A 22,408-nucleotide genomic window follows, 5' to 3' on the forward strand; every position below is an offset into this window, starting at 1 on the left:
GGAACGGGTTAAGAGAATCGAGAACAAGTGGCCCGGGGACCGACCGCTTTGGTTGCGCTTGGCTTGCGCGGCGGATTCTAAACTTGTTAGAAGAGTCCACGGGAAAAATTACAAAAAAGTGGTGTTGTAATTTTACGCTCCCATGCTCAATTGCCGCTCGTGTGTTAGACGCGTTTAGAACTATTTTTTTGTGCGAAAAAGAGCAAACCGAGCCGAGGGTATTTGCATCGGTATTCCATAGTACGTGTATCTGTATCTGTATCTGTGCTGGTGCTGGTGCTGTGATGGTGGTGTTCGTTCCAATGCCAAAGAGATACCTGCGCCCGCGCGCTCACCTTGAATGAAAGTTCTGGCCTGTTGCGCGCTCGACGAGCGAGAGAGCGGGAGAAAGAGATCGAGATCGAGAACCTGAGACACCTGAGCTCCTCTCTACATATGTCTGTGTATGGAAGTGTGTGTGATAGTCTGGTAGTGTGTGTGCTTGAAGAGAAAGAAAGCAGCGACAGAGAGTGTGTTGGCCGTGTAATGAAATGCTGAAAAGTCTATCTGTCTGCCGCTCGGCCGCTGCTCTGCCGGGTCTCTGCCACCGCCTTCAGAAGCCTCTAACGACATCGACATTGAAGTCGCACCGCGACTCATCCGTAGTTTCAGTTTCCCGTAAGCAACAAAACGATCGAGACATGATTTCGTAAGACGCACGCGTAGAGACTTTACAAAAAAATCCATCAGACAATATTCTAAAATTTGATCAAAAAGTTATATCACCACCAACAACCACCACCACCCCATCACTCAGTGTTTTGTGTTGCATTCAAATAAAATCATAAATAAATAAAAATAAATACAAAAACAAATTCAGGTGCAAATTTAGAACAAGTGACATCGATAAGACTGCCTGCCCCCCTATTATGCAAATTGTCCACTAAACCCAAGCAAATTAGTTCAATTCCCACAACAACCAAGTGCATTTGTGTTTGAAATCTTTTGATTTTGATTGAGTATGATATCCATATACTCGTACAGAAATTCAATAATAACAAAGTGTCGTCCATCATAATTGAGAGTCGGCACATTTCGGCATTGGATTGGATTTATTGCGTAATGGATTTAAATTTAGCCACAGCATTAGCAGCTACTTCAAAGCCAACACGGAACGGATATGCATTTAAAAACTGAACATGGTAAGTACTTAAAATTGATTTATTTCAAATGCACCACCTGTTTTTAGCTTTATTTTTATGGTCATAAGTAAATTATATAGTTGACAAGTAAATGTTGGGTTCAGTTCAGATACAGATAAGGGCTCTCACGATAGAATTGTAGAAACAGATACTTTTTAGCATAGATTTTGAGATTCCCGAAAGTTCTGTAAAGAAAGCTTTCTCCGAAAAGACATGGTCTGTTGGGGAAGTTTCAGGAAATGTTTCTTTGAAGACGATGGAAACTTTTAGGACCTTCAAAAATATTTTAACCAATCATCCCATAAATTTGGTATTAAATCATTTCTAATCGATTCTTAGTTCATTTCTAATTTCCAGTCAGCACTTCTTTTTATAACTTCTTTAATTTATTCTCTGATAATTTTTCTTTATTGAAACTTTTTTGTTGACATCTTAATTGCTTCTTTCACTGTTAAGTTCTATTCCTGATTTTCAACTTTTTCTCCACCCAAAACACCATAATTTATGACCAGCGTTTAATTTTAACCATGATGTTACACAGCATTTGGCCAGAACCAACATGGCCAGAACTGAAGGTCTCGGATGAAGACTTTCACGTACAATTTATGCTAATCGTAATTTTTCAATAGAAATGTTATATAATAAGGCGGCGAAAACACGTTTCCAGCCAAAAAAGCCCAAGATGCCAATAAAAAAAAAAGTAAAATGATTAATTACAGACAGGCTAGAAAAATGGCATAAGCAGCTAAAAGTTCTTGGCCACAAATGGGCGAACGATGGGAACTGGCATTTCATTAGAAAAATCAGTTACCCCCTCTCGCCGGGATAACCCTTACCTTACACATGATTATATATATAGTATATAGTATATGGGTATATAGAGATATATATTTTAATAAGCACATCAGCAAAAACAACAATATAACACTCACAACACACAAATAATTAGACAAAACCAGTTTGGGCTTAAACCAAATCGCAAAAACAACAAAACGGGGGTAAACACGCCAAAAGAGGAACAGAGAGGCAACTATTGGATGGGGCGGAGGTGGCAGGCGGTGGAGCGAGATGGCAGGAGATAATTGGCGACGTAAGGCAGAAAAACCTTGACTTTGACTTTAAATGACTCGACAACTGCGATCGCACGCTAACACGCTCCAACAGCGGCGGCGGCAATAAAATATTGTATAAACAAATAAATTGAAAATGAAATCGAAACGAAATGAATGAACAGAAACGTTATTGTTATAAACATCAATCTGATTAAAATCCATTGCGAATTTGTAATGTCAAGATAATTTCAATATCAAGGTCATTAGCTGTTCGATTGGGAGGCGGAGGGACGACAAGCCGACCACCTGCTCCCCCAGAGCTGTCAATCGCTTGACTCGATTCAGAATAGAATACGAAATGAGTTATCCATATATCACTCTTTATATTTGTATCTCCCTGCTCCTCCTTCACCTCCATATTGCGAGGAAACAGCTTGCTTTATTTTGCAATTTAAATGAGCCAAAGCAATTCTTTTGATTCCTCTACTGGCTTATCTTCTGCCCCTGGTCTTGTTGTTGTTATTTTTTTTTTGGCACGCATGCCGAGAGTTCATTGACTGTCAGCCAGTCACACGCCCCCCTCCGGCCAACACCGGCCAAACACAGCACGCCAAACAAATGACTTAGGCAACAAACTTGCCTTCGTTCGGTTTTCGTTTTCATTTCAAGCCCATGCCCAGGCGTGGCGAGGCGCGGCGAGGCTGTGCGAGGCCAAGGACCTAGGCCAAGAATTAGAGAATCCCCCCCGCGAAAAGTGAATCTGCCGCATCAGCTAGAAGAGGAGGAGACCAGGAGCCACAGAGGGGGCGGGTGGGCCAGAGGAGAATCTGTAGCCGAAGAAGCCAATGACCAGAAGGGGAAACCAGTTCAGATCTGATCGGTGGTTCATCCTTGGGCAAGGGGATTGGGTTTGTGTTTCGGTTTGGGGCAGGTTGCAGCCAACCAGCTCCTCTATCTCTGCTTGCCCCATCTCTCCGGCCGCCTGGTGTGTCCCCACTTCTGGTTCAGGCGTCGCACATCGGGAATCATTTGCCGTGAAAAGGGCGTTCAACTGGCAAATGCTCATGGGCACATGGCGTGCTCAACTGAACCAAGGCACAGCCGCAGCCACAGCCGGAGCCCGCCAAGTAACCAAAGGTTCTTGCTCTCCAGCCAGTTCTTCTTCAGTCAGTGCACTGCGAAATAGATGATTTCTAACAAGCATTTTATTTGAAAATCAATAAAAATTAAATTAATTGAATAATTTTAATGAAAATGGTTCTTAAGAATGTTAACTTAATTTCAAACTTAAGAATCGCCTGCTTAGGATTTCCTGTTTCATAAAAAAGAGAACCAAATACCCCAAACCAGACTTAAACCCTTTATTTTCCCCCAGTGCACTTTGTGCTTCTTCCTCTGCCACTTCTAAGGCCTGATGAAAAGGGAATCAAATCACTCTTACTCTTGGCCAGTATTTTTTTTTGTTGTAGTTCCAAGCCAGGGTTATTGACTCGCTCGCGGTCTTACCTTGGGCGGTTCTTCTTGCCTTTTGCTTTCTGCTGGAGCTGTAGCTGTAGCTGGAGCTGGTGCTGGAGTTGCATCCCCGCCTGCAATTAGAATTGTTGCTACCTTGGCCACTTGCCACGCACAAGAGGAAGAAGGAAGACCTGCCAAGTCATCCGCGGCAGCCTCCCAACTTGAGAACTTAAGAGAGCACAGAGCAGGAAAAGAGACAGAGCTGGCACGCCAACGCACAGGTGACTGGCAGGCAGGTAGAAAAGAGAGCGAAAGAGAGGGAGCAAACCAGGAAGAAAGTGTGGCCAAGCACAAGAATGAAGCGCAAGAAGAAGAAGCAGTGGTAGAGCGGTAGAGCAGATGAAAAGAAAACAAGTTCAATGACCGACCTACTCAAGCGCGTTATAACCAAAGCACTCACACACACATGTGTGTGTGTGTAGTCACCTGGACAGGTAGAAAGAGAGCTGAAGAGGAAGAGAGTGGTAGTGCACAAGACACGAAGCCAGAGCCGAGAGCATAAGCGCATGCGCCGAGTTCCAAGCCGAAGCCGAGGTTGCGAGACCCGAAGCCTCGTTTGACGTTGAACTTTGCAACAGCGACAGGTTGTGTGTCAATGTTGTTGCCACTTTAGTTGTTGTTGTTGTCTGTTGACACTATCGGGCTTAGCTGTAAAAGCCTTGGCTGTGACATTGAGGCTTCAAATATATAAAGCAAGCTCAAGGATTAAGCAAAAGGATAATGAATATAAGCGCTATAATACCTTTGATCAGAAATATATGTGGGTGTGGCCCAAAACCCAAAACTTTTCAGTTTAAAAATTCAATTAGAATAATAAGTTCTCTTCCAATTCCCCTCCCAAAAAGCTTCTTAACTGAAAATTATGCTCATTTACGCGCCATGAATACGTAATCGGAGATACCCCCAACCGCCTTTTCCACCGAAACTTAACCAACTCGTAATTTGGCTATGACAAAATGGCTTTTTATTAGCCTAACGGTACATATACCGGCTATGTGTACTCCACCTTTACAGTTTTATGTCGCCAGCCATTAAAAAACAAACGTGCTTGGCGTACAACGATGACTTGGCCGGCCGGGGCGGCTAGTTCATAGCGCTTAGAACTTTGACTTCGAGAGCCACTGAGGAATAGTTTTGCATAATGTCCCTGGCAGCTAGACTTCCGGCTTCTGCTCTAGTTCATTGTCAATGGTCAATATGCAATCGAATTGGCGGGGCACTCACCACAACCCCTTTCTATTGAGAGAGAGCATGCGTTGCAAGTACTTTCGAAGAGAGAGAATGCGAGAGTCTTGAGAATGCAGCAGGAGAGAGTGTGCAGTGTCTGCAATGCACTCGAAGAAAATGCAAGGTTAAAGGTTAATAATATTTAATTTTAAATATTAATAGATTAGGATATTCAGAAAGTTTTTTTAAGAAAAGTCTATAACCAATAGTAGACCTCCCATAACTAAAATAAGGACTAAAGGACTTCCATCTACCATCCTTATTTTGGCTCAAAAATCTCTCTACCCGACCTAAGCCAACATGTTTTGTGTTTCAAAATACACTTGGTTATGGTTTTTTGTGCAGCTCTGCCACATAGCCACCCCTAGTGCATCCCCCAGAAGCCGCAACCTAACCCGATGTGTTCCGAACTGAAAAGAGACGCCCTTGCAGCTCTGCTGCGCCTCTGCGGCTGCTACTGCTGCTGCTGGTGGTGCCCCCCAACCGCATCGCCCCTTGTTGCTATTGTTTTGTGTTGGGCGAGTTCAGTTCATGCCAAGTGCAAGTGCCAATAGCAATGGAAATCCCCCCCTTGAAGGCCCCCCTCTGGTTTACTGTCTGAGCTCAGAGGGCAGAGCTGCCGGCGCCAGCGCCAGCGACAGCGCCAGCGTTAAAGCCAACGCCAGGGAACGTCGACTTCGACTGTGCAGCTTGTGGCATTTGGCTGAAATCGAAGGGAACTGGCAGCGAGCCGTTTCAGTCCTGACTCGGGATGTTAGCGCGTTGGGCAGGTCATGTCTCATGGCACAGCCGAGTTCCGTGGACCAAAAAAACCCAAAAAAAGCAGTGCCGCCTCAGCAGGACTGTGCAACATATATGTAGAAGCTGAAAGCTAAAAATATCACCACATACCACAAATGTGTTCAAATAATAATTATATAAAGTTTAGAAACGTAAAGTGCTTAAGTGTAACTGTTAAGTGCTAAGTAAGGATTAAGTAAATGTATCTATATAGGAAGCCAGTGGAGGTACCACCAACTGGTGCAATGTGTTCACACGTCGATCAGCGCATACCTTGCCACTTCGATCGCATCTATTTTCGCGACACCTTCGCCAACATCAGTTTCTTCAAGTCGCGCTTAAAATGCCACCAAATAATGGCCAACACCTGAAATCCGTGTACGTGTAAGACTGAGAGACTGAGGCAAAGACTGAGTTGGGAATCGGGAATCGAATCGACAATTTTTTATTAATAATATTGTGCAATAAACCAAAAGGTAACTATTCTACTAAGACTCTCATTTCTTCAGTCTTATTTTTTTGCATAAAATCTACTTTTGCTTTTGTGCTGACCATGTCCTAGCGCACTAGGAAAGCACTAGCACCCCCATGAATCCTTCCATCCTTTCCAAATCCTTTTCGCCGAACGTTGTGAAAGTTTTTGCAGCGTTTCGCTGCCGACGCAGTTCAACAACCTTCTCAACACACACACACACACAGTTCAGTTCAGTTCAGTAATGCACCGAACCCCAACTCCCCACTTCCATACCCCACTTCAGGTCCAGTCCTGGGCGGAGTACATATCCTGGCCCCAGACACAAACACCAAACACATCTCGTTGTCTCGTTCGCTCGCATGGCCTTGGCTGCCTTGTCGAGCCGGCAAAAGCGCTTTTGCTGAATGGGTGGAAAAAATTAAAAGTGAAACTTTGCTGCGCCTGCCTGGGCAGACGATGACGTCGGCGCAGAAGCTCGGCTCAACTGCAGTCTGCCCCGCGTTAGGTCGTCTGCAGTCCGAGGGTCCTTGGCCTCGGCGGCAGAGCTGCCGCTGTCGCAGTCACTGCCACTGCTGGGCAGAGTTCTTAGCTGCACACTGTCAAGACCACGGGACTGAAAGCCCAACCCAAGTTGGGCAGGACCTTCGCGTCTGTCTGCTGCTAGCTTTTCTGCCAGCTTCGCTGCTTTCGCCCTCAGCCAGCGTAAGCGACAGCGTCACAGCACCTCCTGTCGTTGTCCTGTGTGTGTTTCGCTTTCCGTATTGGGTGTGTATCCGTTTTGCCCGGGTACGACGACCGTACGTGCCCGGCGGAGTTCATTGAACGGGAGTCGCTGGCACTGGCACTGGCACTGCCACTTCCACTGCCACAGCGCCAGCGATGCGATTTATGTATGGAAAGCGAAAAGGATAATGAGCCGAACTCGACTGAGTTGCAACACCGCAGTTCGGGCCCAGGGCCCTGCCCCAACATAACGGAAGGGCACTGAAAAAATATATAGAGACATATAAATTTGTATCTTATTATTTATTAAAGGATTAAGATATTATCCTTTTAAATAAAAAATATATTTCAAGTCAAGGATTAGAAATAAAATGTTACTTTTTAAAGAGTCATTTGAAAAGAAACCCTAAACTCTTATATTTTCTTTAAAAGTATTTTTAATATTTGCATATTTAATAAGTTTAAAATTTCAACTAAAAATCCAAGGACCTTTGTTAGTCCTTTTTTTCTCGCTCTGGATTACCACAGTGATATGAAGTCGTCTGGCGTCTGAAAATGCCTGAAAAGGGTCGTTCGCCTTTTCTGTTGTCTGGCCCTTATTTTTGTTGTTTTGCTCTCGAGGTCTGACTTAGTGTGTGTGAGTTGGTTTTATTTTATTTTATTTTTTTTTTACTTTGACTTTTTGTTGTTGTCATGGTCTGGCAACCAATCTCTTGCCCCCTGCCCCGCCCTCCTTTTTTTTTTGGCCAAAACGGGAGGCAGACACTGGCTGGCTGGCTGGCGGGCTGGGCTGCTCCTTTCTCGAATTTATGCGCATTTTCAATCGCTTTGTCGTAGGTCGGGTTTGTTGTTGTTCCGTTTGTACCGTTTCGGAACTGTCGTCAAGGTAATGTGTCGCCCACAGGATTACAGGCCTTAAGCCTCTGGCTGGGCCTTGTCCTGATCCTCCGTCTGCCACAGTGGAAATCCGGCAGACAGCTCACTTTTGGTGTGGCAGGATGCATTTTTCCATTTTTAATTGTTGAAGATTATTGATTGTTGCCGCAGGATAACTATCTGGTAGTCATGACATCATCCACAAGCCACATCCTTTGGCTACAATTTGAATTTGCATTTCCCCCCCCTCCCCGACTGCAGTCTCAGTGGCAGCGACGCTGACTTCGCCGTCTCTGTCTACGCCGGCGTCTGGGTCTGGGTGAAAAGCATTTGACCTTTGGGTTCATCAACCCTGTTGTGTGGCAGATGATGCAATCTCCTCCAAGAGGACCTCCACTAAAAGCTATTTGCCAGCAAACTTACAACTCGAGTGTTCCTAAAACGGAAATGCCTGCCCAATACCCTTCACTCTCTACAGTATCAAAGCCTAATCATTTCTAATTAAACGGCAAAAAAACAAATTTACATTTATTATGCCAACAATAACAAAAATAAAGACACACAAATGGAAAACTTTCACTGCGCAATAAGGCGAAAAATTGCAAGCTGATAAGGAAGCAAAGTGCAAACCGAAAGCTTAGAATAAACACTCGAGAAAATGCATTGATAAGAAAACTGATATAGAGGGGGGTGTTGACTAAAGGGGGCTAGAATTGTGCCCTTCCTACACCCCACTGGGTGGCTAAAAAAAAAGCACTTAATTTATGGTTATTTGACCTACGTCAAAGCAAAAACAAAGGTGATTACATATAACCTGCCGACTAACTCAAGGGCATCCGCAAAGCTAATGTAAGTCAGTGTATTTAAGTTTTAACAGGAAAAATAAAAAATAAAGAGTTGTTTAATGAAAAATTCAACCCAATTATTTTGTTTTTTGTTATTCAAATTATATACTTTCGATTTTTGCAATTGACTTTGGTGAATTTTAATTGATTATACTACCCAAAAAAAAAAAAATAAAATAACAAAAATAAATAAAGAGAAGATTAATTTACATTTTTTTACTCTTATTTGGTTATACTTTCGCTTTTATTGTTGTTGCTGAAATGAAATTTTAATTGAATTTAAAATTTTAATGAATGAGTGCGTTTATTAAGTGTCAGATTCTCTGTCAGAACGACTTGACTGTACAGTAGGGACTTGTTAATAAACGACTAGCTGGAGTTGCTCTCCCACTTTGTTAGTCTCTCTCCCCGAAAGGAAGGGAAATGGCACATGCGCCGTTATACCTCACGTTGCACAGTATATTTTCAAGGTTAAAGTGCAACGAAACCGCAACACAATACTTGGCCAGAACAAAAACAAAGCCAAAACGGGGGTGGATTCTACCAGTGGGTGGGTGGTGGGTGGATGGGTTGTATAGACATAAGCATAAAAATAACTGGAATACCTTTTGTTCAGTGTCCTTGAAATGCTGATATTAATTTCGCGGCACTTTGATTAGATAATCACCTGCTAAACACACCCACTGTACCACCTTCGTACCCTATCCCCTTCTATCCCTCTATTGCATTTGGTTTCGCAATGCGGATGAGTGAGACGAATGTTGCAATTTGTTGTTGTTGTTGCTGTTGTTGTTGTTTTCGCATTCAATTCGCATGCACATTCTCAACTTGTGACTCAAGGTTATGATGATGATGATGATGCTCTAGCCCCATGCCTCCCCCTTTCTGCCTTTGTTCCCTTATTTTTTTGCTGTTTTTGTTGTTGCTAAAAAGCTCACACAAATTATTATTGCACAGACAGTGGCGGGTAGTTCGAAGGGGGAAGGGGAAGGGCGGCCAGTCAGGCGGTAGACAAATAGCGCACAATTTTATTTTATCAGCTGCCCCACCTCACTAGCTAGCCCCCCTCCCCCCACTAGCCTCCCACGCCTCTGCCACCATTTTTCACTTTACATTTCCGGGTACTAGGTACCCCCTGTATTCCGGGCAACTCATCTGCCGGCCCACAATGGATATCATGGATTAACTAATAGCCCTGTAATACCCTCGAAAGTGTAGCGAATTTAATGTCATAATATATCCAGAGACCATAACGAAAGATCAAAGACTGTTTACGAGGAAGTATTAGTATTGTAGGATTTGTTTAGAATATATAACTATATAACTATAACTATATAACTAACCCCTTTCGACCACTGGCATGGCCATTAAGTAAATATTTACATTACACTTGAAAAAAAACATCGTTAAATTTGTTTATTCATTGAAACTACTTAGCGGCGTTGATTTCCTACTTAGATAGAGCGAGATGGCGCATAGCTGCAATTTATGACTGCAGCCGAGTGTAGTTATCAGCTGAACGTGTAAATACATATGAGTATATAATATATTCTATATAGGTAGTACTCTATGTACGATTTTGTCCTTGAGCCGGCGATTCCAAGCGATCACATTTGGGTCTCTGTTCTGTTTCTGTTTCTGTTACGAATCGCTTTCCGCATTGCAATTTGATAAAGATCGGAGCATAGAAGAGGCAACCGGGCGGAAGCCAACAGGGCGTATGCGCAATGTGCCATAGGGGGAGCACTCTTATCAGAATGCACTTCGCACTAGCTCGGGTCGTTGGCGTTCAAGTTGAATGCTGACTATTCCTCTTATTTGAGTTAACAATTCATATGATTGGGTATACGATTTTATATTTATTTTTAATTTGACGCGCCCAGTGAGCTGTATTCTCTCTCTCTCTCTCTGTCTCACCCTATCGCCAGTCGAGTGTGTGTCCTTCAAATGCAATTGTGCGATGATTAGAAACGCAAAGCGCCAGCCGATTTTTACTTTTTGTTTCTAATGCAGTCGCTTCTCCTCTATATACGACTGTCTATGAGTGTGTGTGCAGCTGTTTATTTTCATTTTCAAAGCGATAGCGAAAAAAAGCTTTTTGGCGCGCTATCTGCAAACACACATACTCACGGATACGTACTCGCAGTATGTAACTAACAGATACAGATACGGTTGCAGTTGTTTATTTTAATAGAATTTTGTTGATTTTTGTACGGTATGCATGACAAGACTTTCGACTTCCTAGTCCGGCCAACGCATCTGCATCTCTACTATCTGAATTCTCTGGCGATGTAATTTGCGAAAAAAAAGGGTCGATCGCAAAATCGAAAGTATCTCGGCAAATGAGCTGTCTTCCTCATCTCGTCTGCATATTTTTGGCTGACGGCGCCAGCTGGCAACCCACACACTTTTAAGTATCTAAAGCCAAAAACCCAAAAATACAAAACAAAATAAATAATAGCTGGCAGAAATCACTTTCTGCATATCGTTTTCGCACATTTCCGCATCAAAATGCAATTCGCAAGTGCAAGTGCAAGTGCATCCAATAAGTACATACACACATAAGCACACACAATCCCACTCGTACATAGAATTTCTGGCTGAGAGATTCTGGCGCAATATGTGCATAAAAGTCGGGACGGGCAATTTTTGCATCCGTGTCGCCCGATCGCCGGGCTCGGAAAATTCGCACGGGCGGACAGTTTCGCATTCTACGTGCGTACAGTTTGACGATCGGACCTCCTTTCTAGCCACTTGACTTTATACGGGGGAGTTTTGCAAACAATATTATATATCATACTATATATATTTATAACATATATCCATACTAGATTGGGTGAGTCCATAACCAACCCTCCTCTCGAAAAAAGAAACCCTTAAAAGTGAACTTCCTGGTTGCGGCAATGCTTGGCCATCAACTTGATTGGGGGGCTCGCGATAATAGTTTGAAATTATTGGGTAAAGCTTAGGAGAGCCAGATAAGATTAGTAGTTCCAGGTATTTCCTGATTATGGTATTTCCTGAACACCTCCAAGGATCCAAGGGGAAATCCCGTAAAGCTCCTTTCCATTTGTTATCTGTCATAACTTCCTCATTTCTAAGAAGGAATCAGCCTTGCACAATAAATTCTTGATTGCGCAGCTGAAAATTTGTGAACAACAAAATAAATGCAAAAAAAAAAAGTGGAAAGACCATTTGAAATAATCAGGAAGCAACCACCAATGAACCACCGCTGCAACCACCAGACGCACCACCGAGGCAGAGTAAAAAAGCTTTCGGCCGGAAAGCGTTTTCTGCCAATCCCAACCCTCTCGCGCTAAAAACTTTCCGAGCTCGAATCTTTGGGATGCGTTCGTGTTGCAGTGAGTGAGTGCATAAATGCCGGCAACCGTGTCTCTCTGTGTGTGTGTGCCGCTGCAGTAGTGTGTGTGCATGTGCAGTTTTTCGAGCTTTTTTGGGGTCTATGCCGGTTGGATGTGGGTCAGTAGTAGGAACTCTCAGTTGGCGGCGTCAACGTTTTCATAGCTCTTCTTCACAAAAATAAAAAATAATAATAATTAGGAATAATTAACAAATAAAATAAAAATAAATAATAAAAAAAAAAATTGGCCTGAATCTTTGTTCGTGTTTTCGTTTCCAAATTTTTGGTTTTTAAATTTCCGCCTTTGACCTGAACCGAAAAGACAACCACCTATGTCATTGTTCGAATGAGAATGGAAAGTAGAACTACCAGCAGGAGGTCCGCCGTAGATAGGAAACCCAGGCCGGACAGCCGGAGAATTGTTCCGAGGCGGGCGACGGGCCACACGGCGTATGCGTAACGAGACGAGAACGAAACAGAAAGTGATGCGTAATTTGCGGGCCCAACCGAAAAGAATCGAATTAAAAATATAATAAATAAACCAAATATTGATGCCAATCAGTGCGAAAATAAAATCACTAATTAGCAGTTCCGTATTAATTAAGAATCGGCGAAAAAAAATTATTGAAAATATCCAAATAAGCTGAAAGCGATGTAAGAGAATAGAAACACAAATGCATGAGCAGAACGAGAGTACAAAATGCAGAAAAACGGCAGCCAAATTAAGGAAAATAAATCAAGTGAGTTCTTTGCTGAGGAATTTCCTTTCCGATTTTCCAAGGGGGCCGTTGGCGGCAGGCGGGTATGCCCCTGAACGTGAACGTGTAACCTCCACTGAGGCCGTAATCTTGAACTGCCCCGCCGCCCTACTCGCCCCTACTCAATCCTAATATCCCACTACTCGCCACTCGCCAGCGTTTTACAGTTAGCTTTTTGTAGCCAGCGAGACACGAATGCAACGCTGTGCAAATTATGGGGGGGAGCTTTTCTGGGGAAAAGGGTGGTGCCTGTGGGGAGAACAGGTGGGCTGGGAGGGAGAGGGTGCATTGGGCGACTATTTATAGCGCCAAATTACAAATTTTCATCTATATTTAAACCACTTTTCTTTTCGGCTCTGTTCTCTTCCAGATCAAGTAGAACTTCAACTAGCAGAATAAGCAGCAACCACTAAACCCACTATATATATACATATATAGGAATATATATAGCGTAAGCAGAGCAACACCATCTAGCTGTAGTCACCATGCATGGACACCACCACACTCATCTGCAACAACACCAGCAGCAGCAGCAGCAACAACAGTTGTCCCAGAACCCACAGGGACAGGAGCCGGGAGCCGCCATGATGAAGGCAGCGAATCATCCACTCAGCCATCCCCATAACCATGCCCAGTCCCACCCACATCCCCATCCCCATCCGCATCCACACCACAAGCTGTCGTCGGCGAGAAGGGCGCGCAGTCGCAGTCGAAGTCGCAGTCCGACGCCGGACGGCAATCAGGACTACGATGTGACCAGGATGCGGGAGGAGGACTTCCAGCGCCTGGCCGTCTACCTGGTGCCGGATGTCCAGGCCGAGCGGGGGCTGCCCAATCGGGCGGACAAGACGCTGCCCCGCAGCCTGACGCTCAAGTCATCCATGGTCTACTCAACGCCAAATGTTAAGGTGAGATTTCTTGCCGGGTTTATATAATTTAAGATTTATATTTTGAAAGCAAAGAACTATAAATTAAATATATATTTTATTTTCTTTATCCTTTACAGACTGAAGGAGTTTGGAGCAGCGGTGTCATCCCACGAGGCACTCGCTTTGGCCCATTCGAAGGCATTCCAACCTCAAACTATCCCAATGATAAGAATAAGGCGCGCTATTTCTGGCGGGTAAGGATCTCAATTCATTTTAATCTCATTTCTCCATAAAAAAGGGCTAAGCATCTGTTTTTGTGGGTCTTTCATATGATTTGCATCTTTTGTTTGCTTTGCTTTCGGTCACATCTCCTCCCACAAAGAGGTCTGCCTTAAATTCATAATCATAATCATTATTTATAATTAATAATTCATAAAAAGAATAAATCACCTTATCCACTAAATACTTTAATGCTTCCCCCATCTGATCATCCAGCCGAAAAAAAAAATAAATATGCAACTAACCAACTCGTTTCTCTTTAATTTTTATTTCATGTGATCTAATCTTAAACCATTCCACAAAACCCAACACAAATCTGTAACCAAAACCATAAACCAAAAAACAAAAATTCAAAATTAAAATTTTGACCTTTTGGAACCAATTCGATTCGATTGCTGTTAATCAGGTGCAGGGAACACGCCACATAACCTACGGGAATATTAAGGTACCACTCACGATTTATGCTTTCTTTTATTTGTATCTGTTGTATTTGAAGTCCTAACTTTCCGACAGCTTCCCCCAGACTCGGCACAATTAATACTTCTTACTGTTCTAGCACTGCACTTTCCCTAGGATGTGTTCTTGAAGACTTAAATTAATTTAATCTTCTATTTGTGAAACTTCAAAGACACAACCTAGACTTATTTCTCTTGTAGTCTGTTGTTTGTTCTTCCTTGTTGTGCGTCTTGTGCCGTTCTATTTATTTCTCACAGATCCTGAATTTCTCTAACGTTCCATCCCTTTATCCCATTTCTTTTCATCTCTAGATCTTCAAGGACGATGACTACTACTATCTGGATGGCTCGGATCGCTCGCAATCCAACTGGATGCGGTACGTGGCCTCCGCCTACAGCCTGTCGGTGATGAACCTGGTGGCGTGCCAGCACCAGGAGAACATCTACTTCTACACCACCCGCGACATCCTGCCCAACGAGGAGCTGATGGTGTGGTACTGCAAGGACTTCGCCAGTCGGCTGGGCTACGACGTGGATCCCGAGCGGACGATCTTCGGTGCCTGCAAGCAGGCGGTGGAGGAGGAGGTGGACGAGGAAGAGGAGGAAGCGGATCCGGATGCGGATGAGCGGGAGGAGGTCGAGGGTGAGGGTAAGCCGCATTACTCCATGCCGGCTCCCGAAATCCCCGCCGAGGTGGCGGTGAGCCACATCACCTACGTGATGGGCCTCCATCTGCCGGTGGGTGCGGGAGGTGCTCCCGGAGCCACGCCCCCTCCATCAGGCAGTTCAACGGGCAGCGGACAGTGCTGCCGCCGCTCCAGTCCACCCGCCCATGTCAGCACCACCTCCTGCAACTCGCACCACCACCAGCAGCACCACCACCACCACCCCCACATCCAGCACGCCAGCCGCCACGCTTCGGTGATCATCGGACAGGATCGATCGCCGATGGCCAACAGCGACAAGGACACAGCGGGATCTCCGCTGTCCGGGTTGGACCACCAGATGACCCCACAGGACGGCAGTGTGCGATCGGTGCGCTCGGACGAGGGCTACCACAGCAACGAGTGCCACGAGGATGGCCTGACCCCGCCCGAGGACTCCAGCGACAGCGAGAGCGAGCACAACTATGTCCTGGACTGCTCCAAGAAGGCGATAGCTCCCAAGGAGACAGTTATTGCCCAGGCCCAGAAGCCGGGCTGCTCTCCTTCGGCAGTGACGGTCCTGACCAACACCACCTCGACGACGACTAACGCCTCTCTGGGCCACAGCTCACCCACTACCACGCCCTCTTGTGAGACGGACAAGAACGAGTACCGGAAGTTCAAGGTCAAGATGCCGCTGAAGTACGAGTTCAAGAACAAGAGCTGCGTGAAACAGGAGCCCAACCTGAAGGAGATGGACCAGGAGATGTCCCTGCCGCCAGAGGAGGAGGAGGAGCACTCTATGCACCCAGAACCCGATTCCATCTGCCCCTCGACCACCACCCACCTGGGGGATGAGCATTTAATGATTCTGGAGCGAGAAAGGGAGAGGGAGAGAGAGCGCGAGAGGGAGCGGGAAAGGGAACATCAGTCCAACCAGCAGCCCGCCTCCTCGACGGTGATCGTACTGGAGCATGGCGGTCCTCAAACCCGCACCATCGTGCCTCTGAGCAAGCCCTACTACGAGGCCGATCCCCCGGGAGAGCGCTATGTGCGATTCGGACAGCCCAGCTCCAGCATCCTGGAGACCATCCTCACCAGCCAGCACCGTCTGGAGGCAGCTGCGGCAGCAGCCAATGCTTGCCGTCAGGCCAACGCTGCCACGCCCCCGCCCACCTCGCCCACGGAAATGGCCTACAGCTACAAGAAGTCGCAGCGTTACGGCAATGCCGTGAGTCCAGACAGCAGTTCCAATCTGGGCCAGAATCCCGAGCAGCCAGGCGGTGGAGTTGGAAGTGGAGCCAATGGAGTTGTGGTGGTCAGTGATCCGGAAATGACCAGGGCCACCCTGATCAAGGGAGAGTGCTCGCCACCACCGCCCAGCCACCATCACCACAATGTGATCTTCTCGCCGTCGCGGCATGCCGCTTATCTGGGAGCCAGCGATGCAGGTGGTCACTCCCCCAGTCCCGGGTATCCGGGATATCCTCACTACGGAGCGGCGGCCACCTCCACGTTCCACTCGCCGCCCCACAGCTCTCATTCCCCCTTCGACCGCCAGTCGAACGCCTCGAGCGGCGCTGGTTCCGCCTCCAATTTGCATTTGCTGCAGAGTAGCACCCAGATGCTGAACCACCCGCTGATGCAGCCGCTCACCCCGCTGCAGCGCCTGTCGCCCCTGAGGATCTCCCCGCCCAGCAGCCTGAGTCCGGACGGCAATTCTTGTCCGAGGAGCGGCAGCCCCCTGAGTCCCAACTCCCTGGCGTCCCGCGGCTACCGATCCCTGCCCTATCCGCTGAAGAAGAAGGATGGGAAGATGCACTATGAGTGCAATGTGTGCTGCAAGACATTCGGGCAGCTGAGCAACCTGAAAGTCCACCTACGCACCCACTCCGGTGAAAGGCCCTTCAAGTGCAACGTCTGCACGAAGAGCTTCACCCAGTTGGCGCACCTGCAGAAGCACCACCTGGTCCACACCGGCGAGAAGCCTCACCAGTGCGACATCTGCAAGAAGCGCTTCTCGAGCACCTCCAACCTGAAGACCCATCTCCGGCTGCACAGCGGTCAGAAGCCGTACGCCTGCGACCTCTGCCCCCAGAAGTTCACCCAGTTTGTCCACCTGAAGCTACATAAGAGGCTGCACACGAACGACAGGCCGTACGTGTGCCAGGGATGCGACAAGAAGTACATCAGTGCCTCGGGTTTGAGGACACACTGGAAGACCACCAGTTGCAAGCCCAACAATCTGGAGGAGGAGCTGGCCATGGCCGCAGCTGCCACATCGGAGTGCTTGGGTAGGTCTCCCAGACTTTAATTATTTTAAAAACAATTATTAAATTTTAAATTGCAATTTGTAGACAAAGACCACCCCGAACCGGATTCCCGGGAGGCGTACGAGCAACTGCAGCAGCACATGCATCCTGCTGTGCATCCTGGCTTGAGGCATCTCTCCAATGGCGGTCAGTCGCCTCCCCGTTTGATACCCCTGGGTAGCCACATGCCGCCACAACAACAGCAGCAGCAGCATCAGCAACAACAGCAGCAGCAGGGCCTGCCCCCGCCCCACCTTCTGATGGGCCAACATCCGGGCGTGGGTCCAGCCACCATGCTGCTGACCACCGCCAGTCAGCTGCCACCTCCACCGCCGCACCACCAGCAGAACTCCCCCAGCAGCCGGCTGCTGCAACATGCCCACCCACATGCCATGCAACAAATGCAACAGCAGCAGCAGCAACTCTCCCCCAAGGGGCTCAAGTCGCTGCCCGAATCGGGGGTGTATCTGCATGGAGGTCATGTGCAGGCCCAGGAGAGCAGGCCCTCGGTCATCGAGTCCTCCAACCAGCCGATGATCATCGAGTGCACGTAGGGATTGGCTGGACCGAGAGACTTGGCTGAGCAGGAGACGACCAGAGGAAGTGATGGAATCCAAGTGCAATAAAATCAAATAGAGTTAAGAACAGACAGGACGACAGACAGACAGATACAAGATACAAGATACAAGATACAAGATACAGAAACAAGAACAGCGGCAGCAACATACAGCAGCAGCACAAGTAAACGTAACGGTATTATTATATAGTTGTATATATGGTAGTTAAAAGTCCCCCTCCCTGAACTCCCCCCATGAAAAGAGTCCCACGTAAAATTGATCCTCCCCCCAAGCCCCTTGGAAAACTCATTTTCGCGCTATGAAAAAAAAAAACTTAGATCTCACCAATTGGCAAAAACCAGAAATTCTTCTTCTCACCATTACATCAGCATGGCAGGAGAGCATCAGCAGTAAGGGCATATTATTTTTGATAAATATTTTATAAATATATATATAGAAAATGAAAATGAATGAAAAAATTGGTAAATACCGAAAGCGATTGTTAATGGGAGATGAATAAAAAAAAGAGGATAAATGGAGCCGACAGAGAAGAATTTTGGGAAAACGAGAGAAAATGCATTTAGATTTGATTTCCAATTTTAGATGATTTACGAACCCGTTTTATTAATTCCTTTCTCTCAAGCTCTCTTTTTGTTTGTTTGTTCACCTGTTTGTTTGTTTGTTTGTTGAGGCGCGAGAACCTTTAGATCTAGAATACACTGCTAGAAATAGAAGCTTGACTAAGGATGTATACAAATACATACATACAATACATAGATTCAAGTTGCCTTATTTGAATTTCGTTAGCACTGAACCCGCGAACATTAAAAAATACAGAAATCGAAATGCAGAAATAAAGAAATATTTGCTTAGAGCCGATCATCTCTGTACAATAATGACAGATCTTGAAAGCTTAAACATATATATACGTATTTTATATATGAATATATCATTATTATATATACGAATATATATATATTTATATGTATTTTATTAAATATACACAACCGGAACAGCAGCAGCAGCAAACAAATGAAACTGTAACCCAGAACTGTAAATACGAAAAGGGAACTTTATTTCGGCATCTGTTAAATTAGTATCGCCTAGCTAAATATAATTACGTAGACCTCTAGGGATTATCATTATGATTACTATGATTATACAAACAAAAAAAATAAGAAAAAAGAAAATATATAAAAACTAAGCAACATGAAAAGAAAACAAACTTAATGAAAAACTTAGCTGAAAAATCGGTGCTTTTGACTGTTTCCATTTGTCCACATTTACACTTACGATTGTATTTGTATTTTGAACACACATGAATTATATAACACATAAATATATAAAAAAACATTATATATATATATTAAATATATACACGTTAGACTACAACTCTAGAGATACTTTCCCCAAGTAACTACTTTGCGCCTTAATCATTCAACTTTCCTCAAAATCCAACTCCAAACGAATCCAAAAAAATATTTGCTCGTATTGTACTTTACCAAAATTACGCTCTCAATTAGTCTTCGTTTTCGTCTGAATATATATATTATAAATGAGAAATCTATAGCTAAACTTAAGCTTATAATCTTAATGAGGCTGACTAGCGTTAAGTACATCTAAATAACCGATTTATCGCATTAAAGCTAGCTCCTAAGTTCTGTATATTGTAAAAGCCCAGAGCCACTGAGCTCGGCTTCGATCTGTAAGACACAACACCAATTCGTAACACTTAAGTATTTGTCTTGTAAAGTACGAGATACGCGGGGCATATATAGGGTTTTGGGGGAGTACGGGGCCGTCGAATCCCGATAATTTGAGACTAAGACTATGCAAAGTTTTTGTATTTTTGTATTTGATACAAAGCAAGCAAGCAAGCAAGAGTTAGGAAAACGGTTGACGATGAGATGTTTTTAGTGAAGTAAGGCCTATTGCTAAGCTAGCGTTAAGATTTCTAAAAATATGCAATATTTATACATATACGCATAATATTTCTAAACAAAAAAAAATCAAAACGCAGAAAAGATGAGACAAGCCTACATACATGGAAAATATAAAAGAAGATAATCAAAATTATACACAAAATTGATTTTTTATTTATCCTTTGGTTTTAAACTCTCATTTTGTTGGTTGTGCAATCACAAGTATTACTTTCTTTGTGCAATATTCATCTATTTATATTTTCATAATTTATTTATTTATGTTTTTGAATTTAGTTTCAAGAACTTTTGAGACACGTTTTGAGACAGTTACCGAAATTGACTAAAATAAGTAAGATACATAATACTTTCCTATTTGTGAGACTGAATGAATTACTATATATACAATACTCGTAAAGCGTAGACAAAACACACCCAAGGTCCTTGACAGGATCCAGGCGGAAACCCAGACATTTCGAAATATATATTTTACCGAAACTTTTGTTTGAGCAAGCACTGTAAAATATTACGAATATTTAGACATAAAGATATATATATATATTTATATACAAGGCACAGATACATAATTGCGTAGTCGTAGAGAGCTATAGCTATAGCTGTTTATATATACATATATATATAGATAAGCCTATGGCCGATGGCTAAAGCGCCCAACTTTGTACAGTAATTGAAATCTGTTTCAGGATTCAAGAAACGTGACGACACAACGTAAATTTAAATGGAGAATAAATGACTGCTTCTTAGTGTTATAAGTGACTCTGATTTAGGTCGAACACACTCTTACACACACCCATACACACACACACAAATGATTCAAGGATCAATTCTAGAAATCAAATCCAAATATATATTCCATTATATATTCAATAAGTCTATCGTATACCTTTATTGCAAATCAATATTTCAAATGTATGTATCTATATAATTACAATTATCTATAATTCAGCCCTATATAGATCATGTAGAGCCTTTGTTATGCGTATACCCCTTAAAATTGTTTCCCCCACTAGCACTCTATCTCTCTTTCTATCTATCTTTCTCTCATATACACACAAAATGTACAAAATTGGTTCTCATACTAATAATTGAAACAAAAAATAACAAAAAACAAAAATTAGAAAAAGAAACAAGAAAAACGCAGCGAATTTTATTTGCAATCAAAGCTAAGCCCATGAAAAAATTGCAATTAAAAATAATGATTTTAAATTCGAGAAGGAGATTGAGTTTCTGTTCGAACCCTCTTGAAAATTTGTTGATTTTTACAAGCCTCAAGGTATATACACGCTTATATGTATATCACTCACCTCTTATACCACAATAAATGAAATAATTGACTATATGCATATTTAAACGCCAATTATATTGTGCAACATCTAAAATTTATTAAACATGGAAACAATGCAAAAACTGAGCAGAAAACAAGAATTATCCAATTATTTGAATGCAACTTAAATTCCTATTAATTATATATGAAATATCTCTATAAAATATCTCTAAAGAATCACAATTAATAACAGTACGAAAAGAATGAATAAATAAAAACAAATATTTCATACTAAAAGGGTTCTTGGGTTTTCGTTTGAAAAAATCTAGCATACTTTTAGGGGCCACTTTCCTTCAGGTTGTTCTTGGAATTTTCTTTTCATTTGAATTTCACTTAAAGTTAATAAATTATTTAAATATAGAAGCATCTATGATTTGGCACTTATCCTGACACTGCCTTTCCTGGCTAAGCGCTCTTTGACGGTCTGTCACTGCAAATGGAAACATCAATCACACGTCAATCAACAGTGAAAGTAGGGCACTTCAATCGTTACTCTAACATGTTAACCCTCCTGTGGACATGCAAATTGTATGCGTTTTCCACATAAAAAGATGAAAACAACAAAAAATCGTATCCTGATTATCGACGGCAGGATAAGAGAAAAAATAATGGGAAAAAAAGAGCGGAGCGAGGTGCCAGGTCGGGTCAAACGCGTGCTGTGCGGATATGCCACATGGATGGCTAAATGGAGCAAATGAATCACAACCCTCCCTCCCTCTTCCTTTTTGGATCATTTGTGATTTTGCATAGAATTCCGGACTGGAATTTTCCTCATTTTCATAGTCGTGGTGCTGGCTGCTGGCCTTGATTTCAGTTTGGCAACGTTTTATATATTTAAAGCGGATTATTTTCATGGGCATTGTGTCGGCGCCCCCGCCCTCCGGGAAGTCCGGAAATGCCTCGGACCCTCGGACAATGCCGCTCAGCTTGGCTGCACATCCCCAAACTTCAATTGCATTTTGTGCAAATGCGTGTGCGAGTGCGAGTGCGAGTGCCAGGACGCCTTGTTAATCCTGTTCCAATTATGCGCATGTGAGTGCCTGCCATTCTATCCCAACCCACTGCATCCCTAATGGACACTTTCGCTCTCGTAGCGTCCATTGTCCTTCCATCGCTATTGTCCTCGAATATCTGACCATCGGACAGGGCACGGGACAGGACGGACACGAGTTTGAGGCAAAATATTGATTACAGACTGTGCAACGGCTGGCCCGCTGTTTTGTTTGGGTTCTTTG

At 44.1% G+C, this 22,408-nt stretch overlaps 1 protein-coding gene across 4 annotated transcripts; it reads left to right on the top strand.

Annotated features, from left to right (window-relative positions):
* The first annotated feature begins 526 nt into the window (after positions 1–526).
* LOC6506621 lies at positions 527–21,216 on the top strand. 4 transcript variants are annotated; one of them, XM_014909359.3, is made up of 6 exons: positions 527–1,181; positions 13,164–13,701; positions 13,800–13,916; positions 14,348–14,386; positions 14,709–17,334; positions 17,398–21,216. In XM_014909359.3, the coding sequence occupies exons 2-6, from the start codon at positions 13,279–13,281 to the stop codon at positions 17,904–17,906; spliced, it is 3,714 nt and encodes a 1,237-aa protein (XP_014764845.1). In that variant the 5' UTR covers positions 527–1,181; positions 13,164–13,278; the 3' UTR covers positions 17,907–21,216. The 4 variants fall into 4 exon arrangements, with proteins under 4 accessions (XP_014764845.1, XP_032309665.1, XP_044570541.1 ...); XM_044714606.1 differs by lacking the exon at positions 527–1,181 and adding an exon at positions 5,577–6,231; XM_014909358.3 differs by lacking the exon at positions 527–1,181 and adding an exon at positions 11,337–12,775.
* The last annotated feature ends 1,192 nt before the right edge of the window (positions 21,217–22,408 follow it).

Source organism: Drosophila ananassae, chromosome 2R (assembly GCF_017639315.1).
Source record: "Drosophila ananassae strain 14024-0371.13 chromosome 2R, ASM1763931v2, whole genome shotgun sequence".
In the NCBI taxonomy this organism is placed as follows: Eukaryota; Metazoa; Arthropoda; class Insecta; order Diptera; family Drosophilidae; genus Drosophila; species Drosophila ananassae.